Below are 13,424 nucleotides of genomic sequence, written 5' to 3'. Positions count from 1 at the left end.
AATAGCAGCTCGGTCTCCCCGAGCCGCCGACCAATCAGAGCGCGGAGGCTGGGAGCGGCCAATGGGAGAGCGGGGGGCGGGACCGGGGCGGGAGGGAACCGGGAAGTGGCGGCGGGGCCCGGCCGCGTGCGGGGCCGGCATGGGACGGGGACCGGGAACGGGACCGGGACGGGGACGGGGGCGCGGAGCGGAGAACGGGACCGGGACCCGCAACGGGATCGGGGCCAGGGCCGGGAATGGGACCGGGACCGGGACCGGGAAGGGACGGGGACGCAGACCGGCCCCGGTCCCGGTCCCGGCCGCCGCCCCGCCCCGCGGCAGGTCAGTGTCCCGGTGTCCCCGTGCCCCGGTGTCCCCATGTCCCCATGTCCCGGTGTCCCCTTGCCCCGGTGTCCCGGTGCACCGGTGTGTGCCGCTGTCCCGGTGTCCCCCTGCCCCGGTGTCCCCGTGCCCCGGTGTCCCCATGTCCCAGTGTCCTGGGGTAACCGGTGACCCCGTGTCCCAGTGTCCCCATATCCCGGTGTACCGGTGTCCCCTCATGTCCCGGGGTGCTGGTGACCCCATGTGACCCCATATCCCGGTTACCCCCCCCCCACACGTCCCGGGGTGCCGGTGTCCCCACGTCCCGGTGTCCTGGGGTGCCAGTGACCTCGTGTGACCCCGTATCCCAGTGTCCTGGTGTCCCCATATCCCGGTGTCCCCACATCCAGGGTGCCGGTGACCCCGTGTGACCCCATATCCCGGTGTCCCCATATCCCGGTGTCCCCATGTCCCGGTGTCCCGGTGACCCCATGTGACCCCACGTCTAGGTGTCCCTGTGCCCCGGTGCCCCCCCGTGCCCATCTTTCCCCCCCCCACCCTCCCCGGGCTCCGTCGCCCCGGTTCCATCCCGTCCCATCCTGTTCCCGGTTCTGCCGCAGGAAGCAGCGTGCGGGGGCCAACCTGAGGCCCGAGCACCCCGAGGAGCAGGAGATCCCCTCCAGCCTGCGGGAGCTGATGCGGAGCCGCGAGGCCATGAAGAACCCCAAATCCGGGAGGAGGCGGGCGGCAGGTGGGGCACGGGGGGGCTCCGGGCCATGGCACGGCACGGGGTCTGCCCCCCCCGGGGTCCCTCATCCCCATCCCGGCAGGACGGGACCCCCCCTTTCAGCCCTAAATCCCCTGCCCGTGTCTCTCGCAGGGAAGCAGCAGCAGCCCAAGCCCCCGGCGGAGCACGGGGACATCGCGGTGCCCAAATTTAAGAGGGGGAAGGGGGAGTCGGAGCACTCCTACATCTGCCGCATGGAGCAGGAGGTGCAGCGCATCCTCTTCCTCACCAAGAACCAGGTGCAGCGCGAGCCCGAGAAGGAGGGGGCGGCACCGCAGAAATCCAGGAGGAAAAAAGAGTGAGAGCACGGCCCCATGGCGCGGCGGTGGCGGCGGGGACGAGCCCCAGGACGGGGCTTTGCCAGCTCCGGGGTCTCGGCTCCACGATCTGAGCCTCTGCAAGCAGCCCCTGAACCCCCTTTATCCTCCTGCTGCGGGGGGCCTGGGGCCAGGGCGGGGAGGGGAGAGCTGCAGGGTCATGGTTTTTGGGGAGATTTGGGGAGATTTGGTGCCGTACCTGCTCCGCTGTCTGCTCGTGAGCCCGGCTCATCACACGGCTCCCCAGGTTTCAGAAGAAGAAGCTGGACAAAGCCCGGAGGAGGAAGGAGGAGAAGAAAGAGGCTTTGCTGGAGAAGAGCCTGCTGCGAGGTGGGGCTGGGCTGGCACCGGAGGCACGGGGGGGAGGCGGGAGGGGGCGGCAGCGGCACCCCCCGGCCTGACACCGGGCTCTGCCTCTCCCTCAGACACGGTGGCGTTCGGCGAGGTGGTGACGGAGCCGCCCACCCTCACCTCACGGCCCCGCCGCGGGGGTCCCGCCGAGCAGGTGAGCTGCAGAATCCAGCCCGAGGCTCCTGCCCCGTGGCCGTGCCCTCCCGTTCCCTTCGGCCCCCCTGATTTGCCCCATTTGTGCCCGCAGGCTGGGCGCAAGCGGCTCCTGCTGGCTCCTCGCCTGGGCCGGGTGTCCCCGGCGGCACCGATGTCGCTGGCTCGGCAACGCATCGTGCAGGAGGAGAGGGTGCGCGTCGTGCAGGCCTATCGCGACATCCAGCGGCGCAAACGGCAGCAGAGGGAGGCCCAGGCAGCCCGTGGGGTGCCCGGCTGAGCCCTCCCCTTCGTCCTCCGTCCCGGCGAGGGGGCACAAGAGCCCCCCGGACCCTCACGTGGAGCAGCAGAGGGGTGGCAGCCAGCTGGGTGTGCAGCAGGGGGGACACAGAAGCCCAGGATGTGACAGGGGGCGGTTGTCCCAGCCCTGTGCTGCTGCCCCGACTGCGCCCTGGGGCTCACGAGAGCCGTGCAACCTCCCTGGCACCTGCGCCGCAGCCAGGAGCCTGTGGTGCCATGGACTCGTTTGTAATAAAATGCCATTTTCTGATGGTGCGAGCACGTCTCTGCTTCCCAAACCTTCCCAAACCTTCCCAAACCTTCCCAAACCTTCCCAAACCTTCCCAAACTGTCGTGGCACGGGGTCCCAGCTGCGCTTCCTTCCTGCGGGGTGGTGGGGAAGGCGCGGCGCTGTGCCCGTGGCGTGGCGTGCCGGCAGATGGCAGTCCCAGCGTGGGTCCTGGCCGTCACCACGGGCTGGCAGTGCTGGCACCGCGCGCCCTCCGCTTGGGGCAGGACCCTCGGCTGGGGCTGTTGTGCCTGGATCTCGCCCACCCGCCTCCCACCCCGGTGCCAGGGAGCGAGCCGAGCCTGGAGACGTGAAGCAGCCCCGAGGCTGAGGCCAGGTTCACCTGCGTGGTGTCACCGTCCCCCGTTGTCACCCCTCAGGGACACAGCTGAGCCCCCAATCCTTCACCATGCTCCCAGCACCACCACCCCACCCTATATCCCTGTGATTCCCTGGGCAGGATGGCTCCAACAGTCAAAACAACGCCCAAACCGACCCCGCACCGGGGATAACGCCCCCCTGGTGCCCCCTGCTCCCACCCTGAGGACCGGGGAGCGCTCCCGGCACGGCGCAGCCCACGTGCGCCTGCGGCCGCTTCACCTGCGCGGCACAAAGGCAGCGCTGTTCGGCCTCCCCGTGCCACAGCCCCAGCACAAAGCGCTGCCTGTTGCAGCGGGGCCGCCCCGCGTCCTGCGGCCGGCAGTGTCCGGGGGCTCCCGTGGTGCCGGGGGGGGGCCGGGGGCACCGGTGGCAGCGGGGACGGCACGGCCCAAACCAGCCCCGGTGCCCTTGCGCAGGGCTGAACGGGGGCAGCACCTGCGCGCCCTGGTTTTGGGGTGTCTGCTGCCCCCAGGGCTGCCTCCTCTGCGCCCCCCCAGCAAGGCGGTGCTGTGCCATGGCTGGATGCGTGCTGGGGACCGCGCTGTCCCCATCCTGGTGTCCCCATCCTGGTGTCCCCATCCTGGTGTCCCAAGGGGGCATTTGCTGCGTGCCCAGCCTGGCTCCAGGCACACGGGGGACACGCCGCGTGCCACGCGGTGCCGGGGGCAGGGAGGAGGGCACGCTGCCGTGGTGGCAGCCCCGGGGACCTTGAGCTCCTGGCGCTGCCTGGAGACGTCCCCGCTGCCTGCTGACGCCAGGCAAACACGGGTGACGCAGCACAACCCCCGGGGGCACCGGCAGCTCCCGCAGCAGGACCGGGCGCCTGCTCCTGCTGCGCACCCCGGTAGCACCCACGGATGTCCCCAGCTTTTGGGCACCGACCCCTGCCGGGGCTGTGCCACGTCCCCGCAGCTGGTGGCGTTCCCAGTAGCGAGAGGGAAGGCGCTGGCAGGGCTGGGGCACGGCGTGTGCGTGCCAAACTCCCGCGCGGGGCACGGTGCTCTCAAGGAGAGCGGGGTCACCCGCCTCCCCCAGCCACCGCCACGGAGCCATTTCAGGCCCTGAATAATTCATGGCGCTGCCGCTCGCCCGGCCGCAGGCTTCCTGCCTGGCAGGAGAAATCACTGCGGAGGGGAAAGGCAATCCGGGCAGGAGAAACCGCCCCCGACCTTGGCACGTCCTCCGCGCCGTGCCGCTTCCCGCCAGGCAGCCCATCTGCCCGCGGGCTGCCGGTCCGTGCCGAGCCTGCCAGCTCCTGGCACGGCCGCCCCGTCTGCAGCCTGGCCCCGGTGCAGGCTCCCCGGGGTGCTTGGGGAGCAGGATCCCAGTTGGGGTCTTGTCCTGTCCCTTTGGGGGATGCAGGGCTGAGCACGATGGCACCGAGGTGGAAGCCCTTGGCCGCGGCACAGCCGGGGATGGAGCAGCGCAGCCAGGTCCCCCCTGTCCCCATTGGGTGCCACCGTGTAGGAAAACTCAACTTTAATGGGTTTGACCTGAAAAAGGGAGGGGAAAAACCAACGAGGGAGCCGGGGGGAGGGGGTCCCAGCTCCGTCGATGCCCCCCCCGAGGGTGATCCCCGAGCCCGGCGCGGGGAGAGAGGCGGAGAGGGAAGGCACCGAGAAGGCGGCCGGAGCCGCGGGGGGAGACCACCGGGTCCCCCCCGTCCCCTGGTGAAGGGGAAACTGAGGCACAGCGGGGGCAGCACTGGGAGAGCTCGGGGATGGCTCGAGGTCCAGCACGAAGGGGCGCAACGCCCAGTCCCAGCGCCGGGGCAGCCGCCCCGTGCCCCTGGCTGTCCGGCAGCAGTGTCCCTGTCCCCGAGGGGCCGGGTGTCTGGTGAAGGCAGCAGTGGGGTGGCTCGGGGTGGCCCTGCAGGAGCCGGTCCTCGTGGCAGGGTGGGCAGCAGGGACGAGGGGAGCCGGGCAGAGCAGGCAGCTTGCGGGTGCCACGGCCGGGCGGCACGGCGCTGGCTCCGGGGCCACATCCAGGCGTCCCCAGCTCAGGAACCAGCTCTGGCGGGGGCGGATGGACGAGGCGGGGAGGGACGAGACCTCAGAGGATCAGGACAGCGGGGCCGTGGCTGTGCTGGCTCCGTGGAACCCAGGCTTCACCACCGGTTCCTGCTGTACGGGGACTGCACCTACGGGCAGAGCGGGATGGCACCGGGCAGGCGTGACGGCACGGCACGGCACGGCACGGAGCGGCATCACCCCGGTGCCTGCCATCCCCAGCTCTGCCCTGCCCCGGAGACATCAAGGCACGGAAAGACTTTGTACCTGGGCAGGAGCCCAACCCTGCTGCCCCCTCGCCGGCTCCCTCGTTGCTCATTAACTCACCTGGCTGCTCCGCTGCGCCGCGGCGTGCCGGGCCTGCACGGCGAAGGCGTCCTCGGCTCGCAGCGTGGAGCTGGCGCTGCCCGCGGCCGGGCTGGCGGCGGTGGCACGGGGCAGGATCATGTCGTAGGGCCCTTCGCTCTGCGGGGGGGAAAAATGGGTCCGTGGGGGCACCAGGAGCACCCCCAGCCCATGGGCGCGCTCCCTGCGGGGTCCTGGGGAGCAGCACGGCGTGGGGGGGACCCTCCCCAGCACCCCATTACCAGCACCTGCAGGGGACCCATCACCATCTCAGAGGAGAGGGCTCTCACCTTGTGCATCAGGGCCATCTCCGTGGGCTGGTAGACGCTGGTGAGCAGCTGCCCGTTGTAGCCGCTGTACGGGGACACCGGCTTCTTGGCTGCAAAGAAACGGGGACGGTGAAAACGGGGGGCTCGCGCCGCCACCCCCACCCCACCCGGGGCCTCGTTAGCAGGTTTAACGAGCAGCCAGCTGCTCTGCGCCCTTCCCGGGGGCCGGGAGGGACGTCCCTGGAGGTTTGCATCACTGCGGGGTGGGGGAGCACCGCCCCGTGTTATTATTGTAGGGTCTCCCCAGCGCCGCCAGCTCGGCGACACGTCCTCCTGTAGGGAGCAGCGCCTGCCCGGGGCGGAGGGCCGGGAGCCGCGGGCACCCCACGCCGGGGAGGGGAGCACCCCCGGAGCGGGGTGAGCTCAGCCTAAACTGGTAAACCCAGCCCGGCGTGTTTTGGGGGAGCCACAACAATCGCAGGCCTCGCTCCCAGCCGCCCGGGCGCGTCGCAGCAGCCGTCTCGCAGCCCGTGCGTCGCGCCCGGTGCCTACCGAAGGAGGGCTCGTCCATGGAGAAGGCTTTGTTCTCCACGAACATGCTCTGCGACTTCTGCTCCTTCAGGATGGTCTCGTAGCCCACCCCCCGCGTGGGGTAGCCGTCATCCTCGTAGGCTTGCTCAGGGCCCCGCCGCGTCACGTGCGTCACCTCGGGGATGACGTAGAGGAGGATGAAGGCGCAGGCGTTGGCCACCAGCGCGATGGCCAGCGTGGGGTCGTCCCAGCCGGGCTTCTCGCCCGCCCGCTGGTTCCCGTAGAGGTACATGGCCGTCCACGCCACCCAGATGGCCATGGAGAGGCCGGTGGTGGCCAGGATGAAGGCGCCGTGCTTCCTCCAGCGCGTGTAGCGGCCGCAGAGCGCCGGCCAGGCGGTGCCGAAGGCGGCCACCAGCAGGACCATGACGTAGGTGAGCGCCAGGACGAAGTCGGCGTCCGCCAGCACGCAGGGGTCCGCGGGGCCGCCCTCCCGCCGCGCCACGGTGATGGTGAGCCACTCGGCGTTGATGATGACCTCCACCAGGGCGAGGAGCAGGGCCACCGCCAGCGTCACCCAGCCCCGCGGGCCCCGGTTCCTCCGCGCTAGGAAGTTGAGGGCGACGGCGTGCGCCAGCAGGCAGGAGAAGCAGAGGCCGAAGAGGACGCCGAAGAGGAAGCGTCGGGAAGCGCAGGTGGAGAAGTTGGGCCCCACGACGAAGTCAAACGTCAGGCAGAACAGCCCGAAGGTGCCCAGCATGAAGAAGACCTGCGTGGCCACCAGGCTCTTCTTCGGAGGGTCCTGCACGAAGGGCAGGCTGGCCACCAGCACGATGGTGAGCACGAAGCTGGTCACCACGCCGAGGCTGGCCACGGCCTCCACCGCGATGCCCCAGCCCGCCGAGAGGTCGCAGAGGTTGTAGTAGAGCGAGGACAGGTCCTTGCCGCAGCCCGCCGGGGGGGTGCTCTGGGCACGGCCAGGGGGCAGCAGGGCCAGCAGGACGCAGGCGGCCGCGGGCAGCACCCCCGCAGCCCCCATCCTGCACCCTGGGGTGGGCGCTGAGCGCGGCGTCCACAGACCCTGCGGGGAAGAGGAGGCGTTACAAGGAGCCGTCTCTGGGATTTGGAGCTCCCTGCCCGCGGTCCCTGGTCCATCTCCCACCAGACCACCGCTGGTGATGGGGTCCCGGTGAGCCTGGGATGTGCCAGCACCACACCGCAACCCCGAGCAGCTCCGGGTGCAGCCCCAGATGGACGCACATCTCCCAGCCCTCCTTGCCTGGACGCAGCACCGTGCCCGGGAGCAACGAGCATGGGTCGGGGCTGGCCGCAGAGGCACCACCCGGGGCCGGGTCGGTCCCCTTGGCACGGCACTGCGCGCGCCGCACGTTCCCCTTTCCACTTCTCCTGTCCCACTTCCCTCCTGTGGCTCCGGGCACTGACCCAGCGCAGGTCCCGTGTTTGGCCCCACACAGCAGAGCTCCCCGCCGCACGCAGCCGCAGCCTGGCACGGCACGGCACGGCACGGCACGGTGCGGCACGGCCCCCAGGGCACGGGGGTCCCTGACCCCGCTGCCAGCCCCCAAGGAGCGTGGGGTGCCCGTGGGAAGGAGGAAGGCGAGAGGAAAGCTGCAGCCCCCTGCGCTCCCCCCAGCTGGAGGGAGGAAACCGGGCAGGAAACCTGTGACAAGGTCACCTCGGGGCTGGGATGGGGGTGGCGGGGGGCCCCACATCGCTGCCCCCATCCCTGCGCCCCCCGAAAGCCCCCTCTGCTCCCCTCCCGGGGCCAGGCACCCCCCCGGTGTCCAGGCTCTGCCCAGCCCCCCCGGGCCGGAGCCACCCCATGAGATGGGGACGGGGAGTCCCGGTACCGGGAAGGGGGGAAAACAACCCCAGCCGCCCCCGGCCCGGCCGGTGCCCCCCACCCCTCGCGGTCCCCCCACGTCCCCGAGCGGTGCCGGCCCCAAACTCGCCCGGAGCCTCCCCAACTTTGCGGCCAGGAGAGCCCCGGGGTGGACGGCTCCCGGTGCCGGTGCCGGCCCCATTTGCGCTCCCGGTGCCGGTCCCGTTTGCGCTCCCGGTGCCGGTTTCGCCCCCGGTGCCGGTTCCCGGCTCCATCCCGGTGCCGGTGCTGCCCAGCCCCGCGGGTTTCACCCCCTCCCGGCCCCTCTCACCGGCTCCAGCCCCCCGGTGTCCCGGCCGCTCCGCTCCGCTCCGTGCCGAGCCCCGAGCCCGCAGCCCCGTGCGCGCCTGCCCGGCCCGGCCCGGCCCCTCCCCGAGGTGCGCCGCTGCCGGGGGGGCGCGCCCGGGACCTGCCCCAGCGCACCGGGCTGGGGAGGGGGGCACCCAGCGGGGGCTGCCCCCAAAAGGAGGGGACAGAACCGGGGTGAAGGGGGGGAGCTGGGTGGGAGCGAGTCGGGAGCCCCCCTCCGAGCAGCGGTGCGATGAGCGTGCGGGGGCTCAGCCCGTGCCGCAGCCCCCGGGGGCTTCTTGGGGTGACGGGGACAGAACCGGGGTGGCCTCACCGATGGGGGGGGGCTCTGCACCGGGTGCTCGCTGCGGTGCTGAGCCCGGGAACCGAAGGCGAGCAGCCCCGAGGGGCCTCCCGGAGGAATGTCAGCCGGCGGCTCAGCCCTTGGCACTGAGAGAGGCCCGCAGCCAGCGAGGGGCTGGGGGCTGGGGAAACCCCAGCCCGGGGGCTCGGTGGTCCCGGGAGCGGGGCTGGGAGCGGGGCTGACCCTACACCCACGGCTCATTCGGGGCACCCCAAAACCACCGCGTCCCCCGGGGCTCGGGGATGGGGAAGAGCCGCGGGAAGGCTCGGGGCACCCCGGGGACCCGTGGCCCCGCTGGCCCCGCAGGAGGTTTCCAGGCAGGCGCTGCTATTTTGGGAGGGTGAAGCAAGAGGGTGAAGGATGCAGCCGAAAGTTCAGCGCGCCGCTGGCGGGTCCTCCCCCCGACAAAAACGATCCCAGGGAGGCAGAGCCGGGGCTGGCAGCACCGCGGCACGAGGGGTGGCACCGTGGGGACGGGGCAGGACACCGGGGACGGGTGCTGCACCCACAGCCACCGTCCCTCCTGCCCTCTTTAGTCCTAAAAAGCGCTTGGCACCAGCACCACACCGGGACAGCCTCCTCCCTGCCTGCTGGGGGCACCCCCCTGTGCGCCCCCATGCATGGAGCAGGGTGGCACAACGGGGCCCCGCCACCTTCCCACCTCCCCCGGTGGCCTCTCCGTGCCTCAGTTTCCCCGGGGATTTGGGGTCGGGCTGGGAACGGGGACCAGCTTCCCCCGGCGCCCCCGCTGCCCCCGCCCCGTGCTGCAGAGGCCAGGCTGCACGCGGTTCCTGCCGCGCTTCCTTCCGCTCACGGCGCGCTCCCCGCGGTGCCTGGCCCGAGCCCCCGCTGCCCCCCCAGCCCCCCCAGCTCCTTGTGGGGCCGCCGGCCAGCAACCATCCTGCCGAGGCCACCCCGTGGTGCCCGGTGCCTGCCCACGTGTGCCCACCACCTCGGGTTGGTGCCCCCCCCTTTCCCCTGTCCCCCAAGCTTTCCAGCCCCGGTTTCTCAGGAGGGGTTTTTGTAGGTCCTACAGGAACACCCCGCTGGGGAGGCGGCCGAGGGGGGGTAAATTGGGTGCGAGGCTGCCGTGTGCTGGTGGCATTGTGGGGCCGGGGCGTTGGGCACCCAGTTCAGCCCAGTCCCGGTGCCGTGGCCGTGCTGGGGACGGGTGCCCCGGTGGCAGAGCTGGCAGAGCCGGACCCCGGTGGCACAGCAGCCGCGGCGAGGGGCTGTGGGGGGGGGCAGCTCGGCACAGCCCGGGAGCCTCGCCAGGCTCCTTCGCGGGGCGAGCTTCCGAAAACACCGCATTTTTTCCAGCCTTACCTCTCGTCCAGAGCCACGGGGCCAGGCGGTGGCACCAGGCCCTGCTCCGCGGCGGCTCCCTCTCGGCCTCACCTTGGCGAAGGTGAGGGCCCTACCTTGTGGGGGGGGGCGGGGTGGGGTGGGGGGCCCTGTGTGCTCGCCCCCCCCTTTTTCCCGGCTGTTTACGCCGGGGCTGGGGAGCTGTTTTCCATCTGAGCCGGTTCTGCCCAGCGGCGAGCCCCCTCTCCGCAGGCGGACGCGGTTAAGCACGGTTCCACCTCCCTCTCCAAGTAAATAAGCGCTGCCGGGGGGGGGGCTGGCAGCCTCCCCGGGCTCCCTCCGCACGCAGAACCGGAGCTGGGGCCCCAACGCTTGGCCCTTCCTGGGCAATTCCCCCCAAATTGCCCCGTAACCCCCCCCCCAGGAGCTGCGGGGTGGGAAATCCTGCGGGAGGTTGGGTGGGAGGCGCTGGGTGCTGGGGTTAATGTCTAATCCGGTCCCGAAATGCCAGAATTAATGGGGCGAGCACCTCCCGGCTACCACCCGCCCCGCTGAGGTTGGGGTTTAACCCCGTCGGCAGCACCGGGGGGGCTGTAACGGGGTCGGTTTGCCCAAGGGGGCTCAGGCTGGGGGGTGCTGGGGGCTGATCCTGCCCCAGGGCGCACGGTGCTGGGCGTGCAGGGGTGCCCGTGTGGGTCGGCCACACGTTATGGGATCATTTTATGGGCACTGAGGGCAAAGGTGAGCAGGGACCCCGCTGCCCCTCGTCCCACCCCGCTCCCGGGCTCAGTAGGGTGGGCAAGGGGCAGCCCAAATCCCCCCGGGGGCCGGCTGAGCCCCCCCTGCCACCGGGACAGCCCCACGGGGGCCGGTTTATGGGGAATTACAGTGGGAAGGCCGGGGTTTTGGGGGGATTAGGTTAAGGACCTTATGGGGGAATTAGGGAGGAATGTGGGGCCGTGGGGCTGGTGCTCAGGACCCGGCCGTGCTGGGTGCTGGGTGCTGGGTGCCAGCCCCATGGGGGGGTCCTGCCCCTGCCCTCTGGTGGCCCCTGGGGCCAGGCAGGCTGGCACGGTCACACCGCGAGGGTGGCACCTCGTGGGGAGTGCCCCAGGAGGGTTTTGGGGGGATTAAAGGTGGTGGGACCCAGCCCCACGCGCAGGGGGTGCTGCGCCCCCGTCCCAAGCACGGAGCCGGACCCAGGCAGGTTTTGGTGTGAAAACAGGCGTTTATGGGGGCGGGAGCAGCCCCATTACGCCTCGGAGGGGCTGCAGAGCCCCCCAGCACCCAGCCCCCCAGCCATGGCTCCTGGGGGCTTCAATGGAGCCACTGTGTGGGGGCAGCCCCCAGCCCCCCCCCCAACATCACCAGCACCCCGGGGTGGGCGCAGCCAGGCCGTGTCCCCCAGGGAGGGTCTCACAGGGTGCCGGGGGGGCGATGCAACCTCACGGACCCCCCCCCAGTGCCGGGCTCAGCCCCCTGGCTCTGGTGGGGGCTCAGCAGGGGGGTGGGGGGGTTATATGGCATCTGTCCCCACGGCTGGGGCAGCCGCTTTGTGGGGAGGGGGCTCCCAGCCTGGTGCCGACCCCGGGGTGGGGGGCAGCGTGGGGGGAGGTGGGGACCCCCCCCGCCTCAGCTCCCCAAAAAAGGGCTGGGATGGGAGCTGGGGGGGGCTGGGAGCAGGGGGCTCCTTGAGAGCTGCGGGTGCTCAGCGCCCTTTGGGGGGGGGGGCAGGATGGGTGCTGCGCCCCCCCAGCCCCCCCCAGCCCCCCCCCAGCTTTTTTTTTTATGAAATCAAGATGTTCTTGGCTGGGGGGTTGGGGCTGGGGCTGGTGGCCACGGCGTGGGACCAGTGGCGGGGAGGTGGTGGGGACTGGGGGGGACTGGGGGGGACTGGGGGGGACTGGGGGGCTCTGGGGGGCTCTGGGGGGGTCCGGTTGTGCCCCGCGCCCCGGCCCATTCACAAATCCCTGCGCCCCGCCCTGCGCTCCTATTGGCTGGGAGGGGGCAGGCTGCAGCCAATCAGAGAGGCGCCCTCCGAGTGTGTGTGTGTGTGTGTGTGTGTGGATGGGGGGGGGGGGGGGGCAAACCCGAGCGCTGCGTTCTGATTGGTCAGAACCCGCCCCTAAATTCACATCCCCCGGGGGTGAGCTGCGGGGGGAATCCCAATCCCAATCCCAATCCCAATCCCAATCCCAATCCCAATCCCAATCCCAATCCCAATCCCAATCCCATCCCATCCCATCCCATCCCAGACCCCACTGCCCCTGCCCCACTGTCCCCTACCAGGGATTTTGGGGGGGTCCCAGCCCCGCTGCCCCCTGTCAGGGATTTTTTTTGGGGGGGGGTCCCAGCCCTGCTGCCCCCCAGGCCCAGCGGAGGATCGTGTGTCCCTCCCTGCGAGCCGGGGGGGCTTTGGCCCCATATCCCAGGGGATGGAAGCACCGACCCGGGCAGCCCCCCCCCCACCCCTCTCACCCCCAGCTGGCGGCGTGGGAGAGATGTCAATTAGCTGCCAATTAAATCTGGGTAATCAGCACCCCCGGGTGCTTCGTGGCATCGATCGCGGCAGCTGCGGCACGGCCGCGTTAACCCGTCCCCAGCCCTGACCCCATTTGTTCTGCAGGGGGGGGTCCCTGTCCCCACCAGCCCCCACATCTTCCCTCCCCACCTCCTCCGAGCAGCGCCAGATGGGTCCCCCCCCCCCCCCCCGCCCACACCCAGCATCTGGAGACCCCTGGGCTAAGCCCCTGCTCCTGGCTCATCCCCTGGGTTTCGGCACATCCAGGCGGTGCCGGGGGCTGGAGCTCCTCACCCCCACGTCCCCGTCCTCCTCCAGACGCTCCGGATCCGTCCCCTGTCCTCAAATCCCCTCGCTGGCACGGGAACACCCCCAACCACGGCGGCACCGCGCCAGGACCCGGCAGCCTGACGCAGAGGGGCAGATGGGCCGAGCCCCCCTGCTCGGATAGAGCCCCCCCCTTCCCCTCCACAGCCATCCTGCCCCATACACGGCCCCCCCTGCACCCCGTGTCCCTCCGACAGCACCCCTCCTGCTGCCGGGTGTCTGCCACCAGCGTTGGCACCAGCGTGAGCGTCGCGGCCACCTCGCGGGGTTTGCGCCTCGCTGAGTTTGGCACCAGAGCTGCAGCGACGCGGGTGCCGGCGCTAATCCCAGTAGTTTGGGATTAGCTGTGCCCATGTCTGTGGGGTCTGTCCCCTGCTGTGTCCCATGTGGGGGCTCCAGGCCCCGCTCCCCACCCCAGCGGGGGTCACTGGGGCCACAAAAAAAAGTGGGGTTTGCTCGGGCTGCCCCAGCAGATGTTCCCATGCAGAGGGGTGCCCACCTCCCGCGGTACCCAACTGCTGCAGGGAGCAGGGCGACGACCCCATCCCATCCCCATATCCCCACCACCCCGCCCCGCATCCCGCACCAGGGCTGCGGGGCCAAACTCCCCCCCCAAAAAAAAAAAACCCCGCAAGAGCCCCCCGAGAGGTGGGCGAGGGGCCAGCGGAGGCCGTCCCCGGGCAGCCGCGCAGCACACGCAGCGCC

General features: G+C 71.2%; 2 protein-coding genes across 3 annotated transcripts; one reads left to right on the top strand and one right to left on the bottom strand.

Annotated features, from left to right (window-relative positions):
* Positions 1 to 46: 46 nt before the first annotated feature.
* Positions 47 to 2,458, top strand: CCDC137 (coiled-coil domain containing 137). The gene is made up of 6 exons (XM_084492210.1): positions 47 to 321; positions 921 to 1,051; positions 1,181 to 1,385; positions 1,652 to 1,734; positions 1,830 to 1,909; positions 2,003 to 2,458. Exons 1-6 carry the CDS (start codon positions 62 to 64, stop codon positions 2,186 to 2,188), a joined length of 945 nt encoding a protein of 314 aa, XP_084348336.1. The 5' UTR covers positions 47 to 61; the 3' UTR covers positions 2,189 to 2,458.
* A 1,863-nt stretch (positions 2,459 to 4,321) lies between these two features.
* Positions 4,322 to 10,133, bottom strand: GPRC5C (G protein-coupled receptor class C group 5 member C). 2 transcript variants are annotated; one of them, XM_084492580.1, is made up of 5 exons: positions 9,893 to 10,133; positions 6,033 to 7,092; positions 5,502 to 5,590; positions 5,194 to 5,331; positions 4,322 to 4,997 (listed from the first exon to the last, which is right to left on the bottom strand). In XM_084492580.1, the coding sequence occupies exons 2-5, from the start codon at positions 7,048 to 7,050 to the stop codon at positions 4,965 to 4,967; spliced, it is 1,278 nt and encodes a 425-aa protein (XP_084348706.1). In that variant the 5' UTR covers positions 7,051 to 7,092; positions 9,893 to 10,133; the 3' UTR covers positions 4,322 to 4,964. The 2 variants fall into 2 exon arrangements, with proteins under 2 accessions (XP_084348706.1, XP_084348705.1); XM_084492579.1 differs by lacking the exon at positions 9,893 to 10,133 and adding an exon at positions 8,186 to 8,911.
* Between the last annotated feature and the right edge of the window lie 3,291 nt (positions 10,134 to 13,424).

This window comes from Aythya ferina (assembly GCF_964211825.1).
Source record: "Aythya ferina genome assembly, chromosome: 18".
NCBI lineage: Eukaryota > Metazoa > Chordata > Aves > Anseriformes > Anatidae > Aythya > Aythya ferina.
This window is presented reverse-complemented; position numbering and strand designations above follow the sequence as displayed.